At 42.7% G+C, this 17904-nt stretch overlaps 1 protein-coding gene across 2 annotated transcripts in view; it reads right to left on the reverse strand.

Annotated features, from left to right (window-relative positions):
• Nucleotides 1–2025: 2025 nt before the first annotated feature.
• KDM3B (lysine demethylase 3B) overlaps nucleotides 2026–17904 on the reverse strand; it is a 53402-nt gene continuing 37523 nt past the window's right edge. Inside the window, exons 12-24 of one of the 2 annotated variants that reach the window (XM_054568390.1) lie at nucleotides 17409–17516; nucleotides 15923–16050; nucleotides 14380–14653; nucleotides 13370–13626; nucleotides 10952–11218; nucleotides 10035–10206; nucleotides 9541–9631; nucleotides 9272–9402; nucleotides 8458–8577; nucleotides 6871–7010; nucleotides 6419–6595; nucleotides 5790–5924; nucleotides 2026–3449 (exon numbers count right to left, since the gene is read on the reverse strand). In XM_054568390.1, the coding sequence (XP_054424365.1) occupies nucleotides 3369–3449; nucleotides 5790–5924; nucleotides 6419–6595; nucleotides 6871–7010; nucleotides 8458–8577; nucleotides 9272–9402; nucleotides 9541–9631; nucleotides 10035–10206; nucleotides 10952–11218; nucleotides 13370–13626; nucleotides 14380–14653; nucleotides 15923–16050; nucleotides 17409–17516 (2081 nt within the window). In that variant the 3' untranslated portion in view covers nucleotides 2026–3368. Of the gene's footprint in view, nucleotides 3450–5789; nucleotides 5925–6418; nucleotides 6596–6870; nucleotides 7011–8457; nucleotides 8578–9271; nucleotides 9403–9540; nucleotides 9632–10034; nucleotides 10207–10951; nucleotides 11219–13369; nucleotides 13627–14379; nucleotides 14654–15922; nucleotides 16051–17408; nucleotides 17517–17904 lie in introns of those variants that run through there. The other variant, XR_008528712.1, reaches the window with a different exon arrangement.

A 17904-nucleotide genomic window follows, 5' to 3' on the forward strand; every position in this document is an offset into this window, starting at 1 on the left:
CCGCCGCGGGGGCCGCGGAGCGACGAGGAGCCGCCGCCGTTAAAGGGGAGGTCCCTGCCGCAGCGGCCGGCCGTGGGCGGCGGTTCTTAAAGGGGAGGCCGCCGCGCCCCCCGCACCTGCTGTCGCCGGGCATGCGCCTTTGACCCTCGGTGCCCCGCCGTCTGCGCGCATCTCCCGCTCATCGTCCTCGGGTTCCAAGCTCTGGCCGAGGTCCTCAGCGCCTTCGCGGCTCTGTCCTGACGTCCAGCCCGTCCCCTGCCCTGCGCACGCTGGGCTGAAAGGCTTAACTATCCCACAAGGAATAACATCTGTGACTTTGAATGCTTACTGTGCGCCAAGCCCTGTGCTGAGGGCTTCACGTGCATTGTATCAGTGAGTCCTCACAACCAGCCTCTAAGGCAGAGGTTATTAATTGTCCTCATTTCAAAGGTGAGGAAATGTGAAGACGTATGGAGGTTCAGGTATTTGCCAAGTGTCACAAAACCACTAAGTCACGCTTCTAAGATGCGAACCCAGGCAGTCTACTTAAATAGGCTACTTCTCCCAACCCTCCTTCCCCAACACAGGCCCTGTAAAGACACCTACCTGAGAAGTCCTGAAACCTAAGTTATAGTTGCACCTGTTCACCCTACCTCTTCTCAGCCACCAGTATAACCAACCCCAGTTGGGTTCTGGCTCGTGTGACTCAGTGGACTGAGCACCAGCTTGCGAACCAGAGGGACACCACTTGGATTCCTGGGCAGGGCACAAGCCTGGGTTGCAGGCCAGGTCCCCGGTTGGAGGCGTGCAACAGGCAACTGATAGATGCATCTCTCACATGTTATTTCTCTCTCCCTCCCTTCCCCTCTCTCTAAAAGTAAATAAAAATCTAAAAACAAAAAATCCCAACCCCAGTTGGAAGAAAACCCCTGAATTTGACCCAGCTTTTTTAGGGTTGTCAGTCTCTAAGCTTTGCAGGGGAGCCCGGTGCGCTCAGGGTGACCACTCTGGGGCAGGGGGTTGAGCCAGACCTTCTCCCAAGGCCTGAGGTCTAGGTTGGAGGTGCATCCAGGGGCTCCGGTTCCACCCCCAGCGAGCACGGACAGCTCTGCATGCCCTAATTCTGAAGACATTTATATCCAGAGTGTAGGCTAGCCCCAGCCCGCCTCCTGGTTCCCACTGAAGCAACAAAGCTCCAACCTCCACAGCTCCCATCCTCCCCATCGCTTTCCTTTCCTGTCCCATTTCAAAGCTTCTGCAGCCATTTACCTTTTATGTGGGGTGTCACACTTCTGGTGATCACAGCATCAACCCGTGCCCATCCAGGCTGAAAGAACATGCTCAGAGCTCTGTATTTCAGCCATGGTCCTATTCAATCTTGGTATTTTTGCACCACACAATGAACTATTTCCACTCTGATAATTGTATTTCCAGGCTTAAACACCTTGGAACACGTTTTCCAACAGGCTCCAGAGAAGCGGCCTCTAATGACCCTTCTTGCTATTCTTTACAACTTCCTCTTCAAAAGGCCTGTCCTAATTAGAATACAGTCTGTCCAAGCTCTTCAAGCCACTTTCATTGCTGCTTGATAAAAATAAATCCCCTCTGGGTCTTCTCCCACCAACTCTGAGGTGGATCTAGAGACACATGTTTTATATGTGGGCCTCCTGCTTTGAGGAACTCCACCATGGACCGTTCAAAACCTTGCTCAGGTCACACCCCATGTGCCTTTCCCCTAGAATGCCCCAGGAGGGTAGGACCCCACCTTTCCCACTCCATTCACTGAGCATGGACTATGGGAAACCATCTCTCCTCCCATCCTCTAACTCATGTGGGCCCTCCCCCCTCACTCCAAGCCCTCAAACCACAATGACCTGGCATTTCCCTCTCCCAACAGGGAACAATTTTGGAAGCAAAGGGCAGTAATCAGATGCAGCCATGTAATGAAGATCTGAAAATGAACCATCCTCTACTTCCAACCCCAACCTCTACCTGGCCTTTCAGAATGGCTGGCACAAGAAGAATTTAGTTCACTCCAAACAGGTTTGTTAGATTTTTAATAAGAACATGGAAATCCCAATCAGCCCTTCAACAAAATTAAAGTACAGAAAGTGAAATTAAAAGTATTCTACAGTAAATGACTTTTATTTAAAAAAAAAAAAAAAAAGTAACTGTGAACATATAAACAAGCCTGCAGGGCACTACAGTACAGCCAGAAAGAAGACAGATACATTTTCCAATGTACCCGTGGGCTAATGAATTCCATTATTTTCAAATAAATTCTTAATAAAACTCCACTGAGTTGGAAAGTTTTGCTGAAAATATTTCTGGACAAAAAACCCCCAAAACAAAAAAAGCCTCATGTAGGAAAACAAACTTTCCTTTGCATTTGGAACTGTTAAGAGGTGTCCCAAGGGAACGCTGGTAATAGGTGGAAACAGTTCCTGAAGTCACCAGTGTGTGTGCGTGTGGAACACACCACAGCTCAGACACGACAGAGTTCTTTCTCACATGGCTGTTCCCTCAAGATAGGACTGAGATGGGAGGGGGAGGAACTAAAAGAATCCTAAAAAGCCAATTCTTTTAAATTCTGCTTTGGCTAATTTTGTGCTATAATGGGCAGTTGATTTCTAAAAATCATATTTCTTCAAAGAGTTTTATTGAAAGGAAGACTAAATGTAATGTGCCTTTCCTCATAATCCAGGAAAACAACTGTGGTATTTCAAAAATTCTAAAAATATCTACTTTCATGAAATAGTAACTATTTCACTACAAACCTATTTTTCACTAAATACACACGTTTCCTAATCCTGGAGCCTCCTGGGAAAAGCAGTGGGTCCTCCCCGGGTCCTGCAAGACTCCAGTGTTCACGGGAGAGATTGTGGGGAATGGCTTCACCCTGTCTCCTGGGATGGGCTGTGTCAGAGGTCACGTGCAGAGCCGCTGTCGGGCTTCCATCAGGCTTGGTTAAGCAATTAGCCTCTACTTGTACCACTTGTGTGATCCCCCATACCTCCAGACATTCCCACTTAACTAGGCACGAGAGAGAAAGAAAAGTGTGCCCACATTCCTGGTTTCCACAAATCCCAAATCACAAGACTGTGCAGAAAAGCCCAGCGATGTTCAGGCAATTCAGAGTCCCAAAAGGCCACAGGATGGGAATGTGGCACCCTCGGCGTGGAGTCCGAAACTGTGTGTGTGAACAGTGTGTCTTTCCTGTGTCAACCTTCAGTGTTGAGGCAGCGTAGAAAAGAGTGGCTGGAGAGTTTGTAATACTGACCACACTGGCTCCGAGTGAAGGGCCTCCGCTCCAGCAGAGAACCCTGCCGTTCCCTGTAAGTGTGTGAGTGAAAGACCTGCTTCACAGGGGAGTTGGAATTTCTCCACGCCTAAGACCTTGCCAGTTTGGATTCATGAGCTTTGAGGGTGCCAACAGCATCTTTCACTGCATGATAAATGATGTTCTTCACCTGGAGAGAGCAAACAGCACAGTCAACACGGCAGCTCCATGCTGTCTTCTGCAGATGGAAATGTATGCTCTACACTGCCTATAAGCCTACTGATTAGTGAGGAAACTCCTCAAGCAGGACTGCACGCTTCCCAATACCATTCCAAAGGTGGTTTACAAGTCACACAGCATATAAAGTCTATGTTCAAAAAGAATAATGAAATCACTTAAAGGCTCTATAATCACCACCATCTGTGTGATTACTATGTGCCAGGCACTATTGCTAAGCTCTTTATGTGGATTTTTATTTAATTCTAACCATAATCCCATGAGATAGATTGATTTATTATCCCCCACTTTATAGATAAGAAACTGAAAAAATCAAGGTTCCATTGCTAAGAACCTTGTCTAAGGTCCTGTAGTGAATAAGAATGTATTAAACAAAGTGGGCAGGTAAGATAATTGGGTATTTTTTCCTTTTGTACTTGTAGATATTTTCTAATTTGTCTAAAAGAAACACATACTACGTGTGAAGTAGGAAGATATAGTAAAAGTTATTAAAAGAAAGTAAATAGCTCTGGCTGGTGTGGCTCAGTGGACTGAGCATCGGTCTGTGAAACTGAAAGGTCACCGGTTCAATTCTCAGTCAGAGCACAAGCCTGGGTTGTGGGCCAGGTCCCTGGTTGGGGGCATGTGAGAGGGAACCAATTGATGTTTCTCTCGTATTATCAATGTTTTCCTTGCTTCCCCTCTCTCTAAAAGAAATAAATAAAATCTTAAAAAAAAAAGAAAAAAAAAATAAGAAAGTGAATAGACAGTTTTAAACCAAGATGGTGACTATATCTGGGGAAGGAGAGTGGAGGGATAGAATGGGAAGGGTACCTGGAGATTTCAACAATGTAATTGCTGTACATGTTTATGTTGTACATGTGTTATGTGTGTATTTATGATGTTTTATTTCTTCAGCTGTGTAATGGACACATAAGCCCACTTGTGCTACTTTCCACTAAATTTTTTGTATTAATTCAACGAATATTTACTGAGTACCGACTATATGTCCAATACTGTGCTAGTGAAAAGCAGTGAATAAAACAGTAAAATCCCTGCCTTCGTAGAGCTTAAATAGCTTATATTCTAGTAGGAATAGAAACCAAAAGATAAAATAGAAAATATGTTAGATGGTAAAAAATACAACAGAAAGAAGTAAAGCAGTGGCAGAAGATTAGAGGTGACCTGTTAGAGGCAGAGACCTAATGGAGGTGGGGTCTGAAATATGTATGCCTGAATATTTGCACTGTCTATAATGTCAATGTTATAGTTATCAATATCATTGTACCTTGTGTAAGAACTTTATGGTTGAGCCCTGGTTGGGTTAGAGCACTATACAGATGTGCCAAGGTTGCAGGTTCGATCCCCAGTCATACAAGAGGCAACAATGAATGATTAAATAAGTAGATCAACAAAATTGATGTCTCTCTCTCTCTCTCTCTAATTAATTTTTAAAAAAATATTTAAAGAAAAGAACTTTATGGTTGAAATATTCTACAATTTTGAAAAAGGAATAGCAAAACAGATCAAATTAAGGTTGAAGATGAGTGAATCTACTGGAAACCAAGAAAAATCTCCAACCTCATTGGTCATTGACCAAAGAAGACACACGTGAGACACAAGTATGATGGATGAAAACAGGCCACAAATGAGAGGCTGGGAGAGTGTGTATTCAGATTGCAGAAGTTCTGCCTGGGCAACATTGTTTCTTTATTCTTTATTCTCTTATGCTATTAAAGCACACAAGTGTATTAACAATGAAATTTTGCCCTTAAAGTTCCAATCCACTTCAGGAGCAGAGGAAAACCTAATCTGATTGTCCATCTTAGATCTACAAGGGGAAAACAATCCTTACTTCTCTTAGGGCCATGGACTGCAGTCCCTAGCAGAGCTCGAAGGAACTGAGTCTGCACAGAAATCTGTCTTGAGAAGCAGCTTCAGAGAAATAGCTCTTCTAGGAAACCTGCTCAAAACAAACTGCCACAGTGCTTTTTCTCATCTGACTGGGGAGGTCAGTCTAGTCACAGTTACTAACACTGAAACACTGTATCTCCCAGGGGCAGAAAAATAGAAGACTGTTACATTGTAAATGATTAGGTTAAAAGATGAGTATTCTTTAAGTCCAAACCTGAAAAAGACTGATTAAATACTTCCTGGGTGGAGGACTCCATACCCCTAGACATGGTTCCCTTTATCATCTCTCCACAGTCTTACCTCCCAGAGAATACTCTAATAAAACAGAATGTGCCTCTTGTGTATGTTAGCTGAGTAGGAGATGAGAAGACAGAGCAGGGGTGAAGGAGGAAATATTTACCTGCAGTTTATCCTCATGGTTTGTATGAGTGTTTGAGAGATGCCTGAATTCCTGCGTCAGGCGGAAACAGTGCTTTACATGTTCTGGAGATACAAAATCTTCTGCTACTTTTATGCAACTGTATAGATTGTGCACCTGGGAGAGGAAAGGTACATAGGGAAAATACAGGCATTAGAGATTCAGTAGCACATGCAAAATGGCCATGATCTAGTTAAAAACAAAAACAAAAAAAAACTTTAGAAATACTTATAATAATTCTATTTTTATATAAACAACATATGCAGAAATACTATAAGTACAAATAAAACATTAGTATATGCATAGAAAAGGGTCTAGAACTGTTAAGAGTAGGCTACCTCTGGGGAGGGCAGGATGAGGGGCCTGGAAACGGGTATGGCACAAGGACCTGAGCTGGGCCTTTCACTTTATCTTTAACAGTCTCCATTGTTGCAAAAAAATTTTAATGAGCATTTACCATTACATAGAAGGAAATTCAAAAACCAAATATAAATTATACTTTCAAAGCAATCTATCTTATCTAGCCACTTAAATCTACTGCCAGGCCAGCAAGAAAGTCAAAGAAGGAAGCCCATGGAAGTGTGAGGCCCAGCTCCCAAGATGAAACCCACCTGGTGTGGGGCTCCAGCAGGTATGAAGACGGCATCTCCCAGGAACTGAACGATGGCCCAGCCTTGCACACCATACTCTTCATAGAGTCGTTTACGGAGGGTCTGGTCCAGGTACCAACTTTGGTCATGAATTGGGTCATGATCAGGAGGATTCTCTTGGCCTTGCTCTTCTCCAACCTGAAACCATGACCAAAATACAAAGACAGAAAAATCAATAAATACATACAAATTATTAACAGCATAAATCCAACTTGCTGCAGCAAAGTCCTTGGTGGGTCAAAGGTTCTCTTTTATTCAACACCCTCTAGGTTCAGATTCAGGCCTTTGGGGCATTTTGACAAGGGGTAAAGGTCTTTAAGGCCAAGGGACCCTGCATGAGAAACCACTAGGGAGGCTGTCTCAGCATCTCCAGACCTTTAATCTATGAGCTGGGAGCCCACCCAGGGGCATACCTTTCGGAGCAGCTCCCGGATCTTCTCTGCATCCTTGGCTGCATAGATGTGCCACAAAGCACCAGGCTTCTCATTTCCATCATGAATCCTCTGCTTTGTCACTTCATCAGCATCTCCCTCATCAATTGTCTTGAGTACCTCTGAAAAGAGCAAAATGTCACCTTTCAACATAACTAGCAATTTCGTACCTCTGAATGAAGCAAAATGTCTAATTCAAACAAGTTCAGTCTCCACTATTCTTGTCTTTTTGGCATAATACAAGGTAGAATCTAAGAATCAAAACTCATATTGATCTAAGCTTCCCAAACACAGGGGGAGCAAACCTTATCTTCCTTATTTAACAGAGACGTGGCATTTTTGGGAGGCATAGTTTTCCTTTAGAACATATTTCTTGTTCAAACTGTGTAGCCATACCTTATGTTCAAATTGCAGGTTATTTCCTGCTGCAAATAGATGAACTCTGTACTTTCTCTAGATCTCTTCTGAACTCTATGGAGTTTATGGATTTAAGGCCATTAAGCATAAAGCTTCTCTAAGTAAGTTAAGAAGGCTGGCTTCTGTCCTGACTGGTGTAGCTCAGTGGGTTGAGTGCTGGCCTGTGAACCGAAAGGTCGCTGGTTACGTGCCTGGGTTGCAGGCCAGGTTCCCGGTTGTGGGTGTGCAAGAGGCAACCGATTGATGTTTCCCTCACACACAGATGCTTCTCTCCCTCTTTTTCTCTCTCCCTTTCCCTCTCTCTAAAAAGAAATAAATAAAAATCTTTAAGAGAGCTGGCTTCTAATGCTGATATATAATCCCTCAAAGCACAACACAGTGGAAGGATCTGCAGGTGTGAGGCATTAGGAGCATATGTGTGGCAGGAAATAGACACCAAAATAACGATACTGAATATGCCTGAACTTTGAGATTTTGAGTTCCTTATTTTCTTCTTAAAAAATTGCCTGCTTTCTGCCCTAGCTGGTGTGGCTCAGTGGACTGAGCGCCAGCCTGCGAACCAAAGGGTCACTGGTTCAATTCCCAGTGTAGGGCATATGCCTGGGTTGCAGGCCAGGTCCCCAGCAGGGGCTGCGCAAGATGCAGCCACACGTTGATGTTTCTCTCCCTCTCTTTCTCCCTCCTTCCCCTTCTCAAAAAAATAAATAAATAACCTTTTAAAAAATTGCCTGTTTTCAAAAACTTCCATAATTGTACTGAGATAACAGGGAGTATAAATGCAGCAAAAATATCACTTTTTATGTTTCATTTCTGTGTGTGTGACCTGTCTTTATCATCTGTCATCCCACAGCTGATCTGGCTGATGACCAAGTAGGCTAGTTTGCCATTCCTTCTTTATTCCTCTTTGTGGTGCTACACACTCAGTGGAAAAGGGCAGCACTCCCAGGAGAATGACTGGTAAGATACACAAGTAGCATTCTTCTCTGCTAAAGCCTCCCCACATCTAGCAATATCCACTGGGCACTTACTACACATTAGGCCTGGTAGAAATTTAAGAAAAAGCCACTGTCCCTGACTAAGGAGGAAGACACCTAATTCTACTCTCAAGGCCAGCCCTCACCATCCTGAGGCAGGCGGTTCTAGAAATCATACCTTCATCATGAGCACCCTCCCCGATGGGGATCCCAACGTACACCATCACATTAACTGCATCAGACACATCCAAGTGAAGATTTGTTGTGCCAACTCTTCTATCTTCCGCTGTTATCAAGCCTGAAGGTAAAAGATATGCAAGGTGAAAGGGAATATTCTGAAGAACATACCGAAAGATGTGTATGTTCTTAAGAACATCTTCCAAAAAACAAACAAACAAAAACAAACAAAAAAGGAGAACATCTTCCAGTATGTTTTTAAATGAGTAACATTGGGAAAAGAAAGAATATCTGTTTATCATGTGCCTATCTTTTCTAGTGTTTTAAGACTGATTTCTGGCTTGGTTGACACTATCGTTTCATTAGCTTTGGCCACTGAACCAATTCCACCCCCCAAAATGATCTGTTCTTCAAAAGCAGAACAGATATGGGCATTATTGACATTCAAGTATAACTTGGCCTTCATAGTGATTTAGGACATTACTGAGACTTCGCAAAGAGCTGGTTGGGCAGCATGGTACTCAGACTCCTTCATTATTATTTTATCAAGTCTCTTAAACACCAAGAATCATGTCTCCTTGGATAGAATTTTTGAGAGGAAACTTTCTAACTACTAGAGATATACAAGCCTCTGGACTGGGCCCATATGGATATTATGCAAATTAGTATGGCAAAACCAAACATATTCAAAACCATCCTGGATACTGTTAACTTCGCTAGTACCTGACACTGCCCTCTATCATCTCTACACTCTTTTTATAGGTGAAATGGGAACACTAATGTCCAAAAAGGGCAATATGGCCTTGTTCTCATACCATAGGCATTGTACATCTTGGGGCCAAGATCGGGCCTTACGAAGTAGCTGGGTAGCCTGGAGGCCAGATTGAGCCTGCCATCTCGTTTGGTATATTCTGGCAGAGGAAGGTTCTCCATCAGATCTTCAAACCTACAAAAAAGCAGGAAAGATGACTTAACTTGTTACTGGGGAAAAAAGCAAAGAGGCAAAGTTCATTCTCCTGTGATGACTCAGTGATGGCTTCAGCAAGGCCAAAGTCTCTCAAGACGACCGCTGTAGTTTACTAACCTTGTTGGCATCATGTCCCGGAAATCTTCCCCAGGAGGCCAGTCCTTGAGTTTGAGCACCATTGGCTGTCCATCTTCTGACCTTAATCGCTCTGGAAGACAGAAATCCCCCCACAAACATCTGCTGGATCAGCTGCTGCCTGATTTTCCAGTGACTACAAGTTTTAGGAGACTAAGCTCTTACTTTCAGACTTGTCAACTCCCACAACAGACTAGATGGACCGTTTTCCTCACCCACTGCTTTAGTACAGGCTGTATTTTTCCATCTCAGAGGGATTCTATACCCCTTCCTCAGAGCGAAAGATGTTCCACACATCCCGTGGGATCACATGCTTAAGCTCAGATGTAATTGCCATGCTAGCTACCCATTTTGCACCGGGAAAGAATGTTCCTCCTGCCAAGAGGATGTAAGTTGTTATTCTATGGGCAGGGATGAACACAGAGATGCTTACTTCCCAGCCTGCCATTACTGAACTAGATAGAAAAGCTACTTACTGCATATGATCTCGAAGCCATCCCAGAAATCCCGAACTTTCACATCGGAAATTATAGCACAGTTCCTGCAGTTCACCAAGTCCACATCCTGGTCTCCAAATTCTTGGCTAAAGGCTTCTGGCTTCCAGAGTTCAGACTTAAGCTTTTTATGTACCCCTGAAACCAGCACTGGCTGCGGAAACAAAATTATCCCATTAAGGAAATACTTTTAGCTCAGCACTAAGAGATGGAATAGAAGAAGGGCTTCCTGAGGGCCACCTCTTCTTGTCCGTAATGATTTATTGTTCCTTTCCAGTTTCAGAATCTATGGATTTCAACCTGTCCACTACAGCAGATGGAAACTACTCCTACTCCATTATACAATACTTGATTCCCACCCTTGGGGGATGCCATAGAAATCACTTTTGTTGCCCTGGTATCTATCACTATTTTGAGGTGAGAGGACAAAAGCTAACAAATGCACCTTTCAGAAAAAGTATCCAGATAATTCCATAACCTGTCCCTTCCTCAAGCACCTGCTAAAGCAGAAAAATTAGGCGGTGTTATCACACCATCACAAAAACTTGTGCGGCCTTGAAACATTTACCTACGAAAGTACCACCCACTTCCACCCACCCTACACATCACAATTAAGGATTTTCCCCTAAAGGTGTCATTAACGCCAGATCACCACCTAACAGAAATTTCAACTGCCTGTTATTAACAACACAGAGCTATACAGCTCAGAAATAATAGAATCTACAATGTATTTTCAGGAACCTTTTGATTTTTAAAAATCGAAGAAAACTCAAAGTAGCAAGACTATCTACAATGAAGTTACTTATGTCTACATCTCCCTGGTCAAAGATCTTCCAGAGAGAACTGCAACTCCCCAGGTGACAGACAGGCAACACAGGGAATAGCTCATTCTTGCTTACCTGGCCTTGCTTCCAACACTCCCGGAAGATCTTCCAATTATTTTTGTTGCTGGGGTCATGGAGACACAGAAGTCTCCCATCACAGAGCCAGGAGTGGGAGGTATGGGGGTCCAGCACATTTAACCCCATCACCATCTCCTTCACCTCCTTTTGGGTATCAGTCAAGTTGCAGGCCCGCTTTGCAGCATCTGAGGTTTTCTTATTTTCTACCACTGAGGCAATGATGTGGTCAAGAAAGTTGGGTAGACTGGCCTTGTTCTTCACTCCCTGCCAGATACAAACCCATGAGGTAAGTTTGGCTGAGGCAGCATGAAAAGAGCATTCAAAAACTTATCTAACATTTGTGTTCATAAGAAGGAGTTCTGATCTACTTCATTACATTTCATGAAAGTTAAAATGTCTTTTATAATTGGAGGGGGGAACCTATTAAGTCAGTATCTTAAATTTCTCTATCCATCACACTTTCTTTACATTAATGAAAGAAAAGTACAGAAAGATCCCCTCTGCCTCAAGAGATCTGACGCCTAAGAAATAGCTTTGCATTCAGCCCTTAATTTGTATTAAGCATATGCATGTAGACCAGAGGGATCACAAAATACTGCAACCGAGTGAAAGAGATCATTTACTTTGAAGGTTATCAATTTCTTTTTGGGCCACAATGCCCAAGGGGTACAATACTTGGGGTTTTTGTAAACTTGATAATCTTATGCCTGCTATGTCTGAAGTGTTACTACTCATTATCTCTGTAGAATGCATGTAATCATAAAACATCCTGCGAAAATTTAAAAAGAAAAAGAAAGACTGGGGCTCAGAGCAAGTATAAAAAAATATAGAACCAAAATTTCTTTAAAGTAACTTATCCAAAAGATACAAATAACCCACAATGTACAAGGCTCAACCACCTACTATCCATCAAATTTCAGCCATTAATTATAAAACGGAATGAGAAACATGTTTATGTAGTTGTTTGAAATGATCTTCAAGATACAGAAACTGAAAACAGAAAAACACTGTGTAGAACACTTGTGTAAAAAGAGGAGGGAAAAGCTATGTACACATGATAATAGCACTAAAAGGACACTCCTGAAACAACAGTCACCTTCAGAAAGGAACCGGGTGGTTGGGAGACACCACGGTAAGGAGATTTTTCACTGAATCTTTAAAACCGTGTACCTTGTGAATTCACTTGTTCAGTAAATGCTTACAAAACATCTACACCAAAGCACTAAGGATATAATGGTAAATAAAACTGCAAAAAATGCCTATAAGGAGGGGTGAGCAGACAATAAATAAAGCATACAGTAACTCAGGTGGTGGTAAGTGCTATGGTAAAAAGAGGAAGTGTAGGAAAAAAAAACAGACGAGTAGGATGGGAGTGGGATGGACTTTCTAAAAAGGTGATCTAACACAAAGCCTTACGGAGCAGATAATATTTTGGGAGGGAGGCAAGGAAGTGACGAAGCAAGCCACATGGTTACCTGAGGAAGAAAGCTCTAGGTAGAGGAAAGGACAAGAGCAAATGCTTGGAAGAGGGTGCATGCCGGGCCGCATCCAAGGAACAGCAAGAAGGTGTGTGTGGGCGAACAGGGTGAACAAGAAGAGGGAGAGTGGTAGGTGAAGTGAGAGAAGTAAGGGGGGGACACACAGATAGGATGGAGCCTTACAGTCCACTGAAAGGACTCTGCTTATATTATGAGAGAAGCAGGAAGCCCATGAAAGCTTTTAGGCAGAGGTGACATGATTTGACCTATATTTTAAAAGGACTACCTAGCTCCTGTGTAAAATTGACTGCAGAATGGAAAGGGAAAAAATAGAGGACCTGTAAAAGGAATTCAGTGAAAAAATTCACATAAGAGGCTCAGACCAGAGGGAAACCAGCAGAGCAGATGAGGTAGGGGTGGACTCCATCCATTTTGAAGATCAAACGGAAGGGATTTGCTGACGAATTAGTTACGGAATGTGAGAGAGGGGAGTCCCAACTGACTCCAAGATTGCTGGCCAAGCAAGTGAAAGAATGAAGATGCCACTGACCAAGAGAGGAAAACTAAAGGAGGGGCGAGCACAGGTAGATCAGAAGTATGGTCTTAGTTGTTAGGTCTGCGGTGTCTGTTAGATAGCCAAGAGAATACAATATGGATGTAGTGCCTAGGTTAAAAAAAATTTTTTTTAAATGTCTGTCAAGGAAACAAAGTAGTTCCTACTGATGACTGAAAATTTCAATGTCTCAACTTCCACTGACTTCCTAACAAAAGGCTCACTACTCAAAAGGATCCTAACCTTAATGTAAAGAAAGATCTTGTTGTCTGGACAATGTAGAGAACACAGGTCACCCACATACCCTCTAACCCAGTTATTAGATCTCTGATGGGTCTTTCATGGAAAAGCAGCAAAGGCAAGAGTTGTAGAGGGGACACTTACTGCTGAGGATGTAGAGAAGACCGGGGGGAAGGGTATGCCTGTGTCCAAGGGGGTTTGAGGAAGCTTTCCGGGCCCGGAGTGAAGGAGGTCTCGAAGGCTAGAGCCTTCAGTTTTGTTGTTGGAGGCAGTGGGACCCAGTAACAGACTGTTAAAAAGCTTTGGAGTCAACGGAGAGACCTTTGCAGTGGAGTTGAACGAGTCCAGCCCAAAGGGTGAATGAGACTCTTTATTGAGCACCGACCTCAGGGACCCTGCTTCTGTAAGAACATAACCAGGATAGCATTAGGTACGACAAAGAACACCCCAGCAGGCAAATGACTCCTAAAAATTGGCCAAGTGGAAAGAGGGAAAGACTCTTTCCTCTCCCCTGTCCCCAAAGCTACCTTATGGTTTGTGTGGGCCAAGCCTGACGAGCTACAAGTATGGTAGGTCTCATTCATGGCCAAGGAAAAGCTCTCCTTATTTCTTCCTTTCTTTTCCAGATCTGGATTTCAAACTTCCCTTTGTTCCCATCCATCTTTCATCTCCTTTGCTTTCTAAGACAGTGTTTCTTCGAGTAAGTCTCTGGAACACTTGTATTGGAATCACCTGGAATGCTTGTTAAAAATGGAGATTCCTGATCTTACTCTAAAAGATCCTCATTTAATAGTTCTGGTGGGGCACAGGAATCTGCATTTTTAACAATCCCCCAGGTGATTTTTGAAAACTGCCCATTGAAAACTGTCTAGCTCTCAAGCCTAGCTGGCTAACAGAGCCATCTGGGAAGTTTATTAAAAATCTCGCATCAATTCTGACTACAGAAGTCTAGGGTAGATCCCAGGCATGTGCCTTTTAAAAAAAGTTCCAATTCTAGAAAGAAGTCAAAAGAGATTCCATCATTTTAGGTGGTCAGCCAGAGAAAGCAAGCGGCATGTTTCATAAATGTGGATGGTAATGTGTGAGTTTGAAGAACCCCAGAATAACTCAAGCGTTCCACCTGCAGGCAGGGCAAAGGCTTTTGTTCATCTCACCTTTTGTTTCTTCTTTAGCTTTTTGAGTTGCTAAATCCGCCAACCAGTGCAGGGCAGAGGAGGGTGGGGCTGTGTCAGGGCAAGGCGGCCTGATGGCTTTTAGCTCACTATTGCTGTTTGATGCCAAACTGTCTGCTTTCGGAGGTTCATCTGCTCTGGTGTCAGTGCCGTCGCCTTTGGGATCAGGCTCTGGAGTTGTGGCCGCTGCAGTTCCTCCTCCACCTGAGAAGGTGGTTTCACTTCCAGAAGAGGCACTAGGGTTTATGCTAGGAAGCTAAAGCACAGAAGACCAGCCAATATGGTTAGAATCCTGTCCTTGTGGAGCAAAAGTAATGGCTAAATAGGTCTATGTAGTTGACACTAAATAGGTCTGGGAAAACAATCTAAAACTGTTCCATAAACGGTAACTTCATTCATTCATTCGTTCAACATATACTTATTGAGTCCTATGATATGACAGAAACTACGCTAGGTCCTATGGAAAGAGAAGTGAACAAGACTGGACAATAAAACAGGGTTTTGTGTAGCATGTCTGAGTCTCAAATTCTGCAATGGCAAATTAGTGATCGGAACTTGACCTCATAGAGCTGTCCTGAAGATTAAATGAGATAGTATATGCAAAGAGCTTAGCATATTTTCTGGCACACATAAACTCACTAATTGTTTATTATTCTATTTTTGAATTTTCCACATGATTTACTCTAATATGGTAACTCTACTGAACATTTATCTTGAGGTCCCTCAGCATTAATCCCTCCAAATGTAATCAGTTAGTAGTGGGACGTGTATGCGTGTGCTTAAAAAAAACCAACACAACAGCCTCTTGTTCAAAATGGTCACGATCAAAGAGGAATGACCTCCACGTCTGATAGAGCAATGAGAAAACCACTGACTCTCTTTGGAGGCTTGGGATTGCTTTCAGGATAGAATGATCCCAGCTCAGCAAGTCAATCTTCATATTTCTGTCCTCTGCACCTAACACAATAAGGACAGGAACCATGTACAAGGAGAGGACTATATTTCTAGTAACCTTTTCTATACTCTTCACCTATACTGGACCCTGAGGTACAATATAAATCTTGACAAAATGTAAAGAATCTCTTTGTGCTATTTATCAACTACACCTGAATTGGTTTTAAAGATGCATCAAGAGAAATGTGTACCAGTCAGGGGGAATTAAAATTCCTTCAGTAACTCTTCTTAGGCTCTTTCTAGAAATGCTTCCCTAGAAACTTCCCTTAATTCCCCAGGAATTGAATCCTATGTAGTCTGATACAAAAGAAGTAAAAATTTCCTGGTACTAAGAACTTAAGTTTCAAAGTCAAGGAACATATAGCAAGGACTCATGGACAAAACCAAAGGGGAAGAGTTGAGGGAGGGAGGGAGGGAGGGAGGGAGAGGGCAAGGGAAAGTGGTGGGGGTAGGCAGAGACAAATGTATTTGAAAAAATAAATAAATAAATTTTAAAAAAAGGAAAAAATAAAACTGTAAAAAAAAAAAGAACTTAAGTTTCACTCAGTTATTCCCACACACACCACTTTACCTGTGACATCCCATTGGTGACAGCAGGTCTCAACACAGATTTGTTTTGCCGACTAATACAAGGGCAGTTTGCTTTAATTCCCCACTTGCCCCGGGCAGCATGTACCATATCTCCAATATTATAAAGAGCTGGAAAAAAGACAATAATAACAATAAATATTAGAATGCCCATATGTGCCAGGTATTGTGCTAAAGACCTTATTTAAATTACCTCCCTCAATCCTTACCACATTTCAATGAGGTAGTAGCTTTCCCGCTCAATTTTTGATGATGAAAGTGAGACTCAGATGTTAGGTCACTTATTCAAGTACATATAATTGGTCAATGGGAAGTATTAAGACTTTAACCCTACAGTTCTGTGAACTCAACCACTAAGCTACACTCTCTCCCTCCTCTAGTAAACGTTAACAAGGTATCCTCTAGGCAAAACTTTAGGGGTCAGATCCCTCTATTTTTTGTTTGTTTGTTTGTTTGTTTTTTAAGATTCAGTTGTTGATAGCTGTGAATTTGTTGTCTTTTTAATTCTCGGTATTGAAGAGTATGTAAATATTTTGAAATGCACACTTGAGATTTAGGTACTTTACTGTAAGTTATACCTAAAATAAAGAAATAAAAGTTAAAGAAAAAAGTAGAAAAAGTGAGAAAAAGAAGACCAATGTAATCTTTACTTACACAAACCTTTAACCAATGCTTGGGCTGGCAGGAAGCAGGCACCCTACTGCTGCACTCAGGCAGCCCTGCTGCCTGAAGGCACTGGGGTGGGTATAAGGGTGAAGGAGTGCACTCCCCAAATCTTTCTTTAGTAGAGAAGAATATAGGAAGTAAATTTGCAGATTCACCATCTTTAAAGATTTTATTTTTAGAAAGAGGGGAAGTGAGGAAAATAGAGAGGGAGAGAAATATCGATATGCAAGAGAAACACTGAGAGGTTGTCTCTCGGACGACCCCAGCTGGGGACCTGGCCCGCAACCCAGGCAAGTGCCCTGACTGGGAATCCAACCTGCAACTTCTAGGTTCATAGGCTGGTGCTCAATCCACTGAGCCACACCAGCCAGGGCAGATTCACTATCTTTAACGCATGTGTGTTAGTGGAAGTGTGCAAGCTGTCTGGAGGAATCAATGAAATAAACCAGGACTGTGACACAAAATGACCATTTATTCCTCCTGCTAAACTGCCTTCTTCATGGATTCAAGAGACTGGATTAGCTTCAGCTGGATTTTTACAAGCCCAAACCCAGAGGTCTTTCTGATAGCATGGGGACTGGCCTTTTCTGTTCTGGTCCTACCTACCAGAGGAACGTAAAATGATAATCTGGAAAAGTAACTAACCTCTCTGACCAGAAAGAAAGGTGAAGCAAAGTGTAAGCAGAGGCTGCATACAACCTAACACCTATCTAACAGTGCAGCTTCTCAGAGATCTGGTGAGGCTTCAAAGAAAAAGGCTGAGATGAACTATTTCACCAATTCAAAAAAAGGAATTTCCTTACCCGTGCCAGGGATGATCTGTGTGGGCATTAGATTCTCTGGTTCATGGGACTGCCCTTTTGCACATTTCAACCAGGAGAAAACCTCTTCGTCACCCATCTCTTCTGTCTCTGAAACAAATGAAATGCCTTCAGTTATTTTATGAGGTCACTAGATATATCCCTCTCAGTGAGTCAGAGTTTCAGACCTTAAAGGCCAATTTTCTCATGGGTCAGAGAAGATTAATAGCTAACTTTAAAAAAAAAATCTGCTTCACTGAGACATAATAAAATTTATTATGCACAATAAATTCAATGGTACAGTTGTATAAACACTGCTACTATTATGATATAGAACATTTCCATCTCCCCTCCTAGAATTCCCTTGAGCCCTTTGTAGTCAACACTCCTTTCTCAACCCCTGACCACTGTAGATCAACTTTCTAACACTTTTCCTATAATTTCATATAACGGGAAGCATACAGCATATAGTCATTCGTGTAGGGTTTCTCTTACTTAG

The sequence above is a fragment of the Pteronotus mesoamericanus genome, unplaced genomic scaffold (assembly GCF_021234165.1).
Source record: "Pteronotus mesoamericanus isolate MK-2021 breed Mesoamerican mustached bat unplaced genomic scaffold, CSHL_Meso_final contig_2, whole genome shotgun sequence".
Lineage (NCBI taxonomy): Eukaryota > Metazoa > Chordata > Mammalia > Chiroptera > Mormoopidae > Pteronotus > Pteronotus mesoamericanus.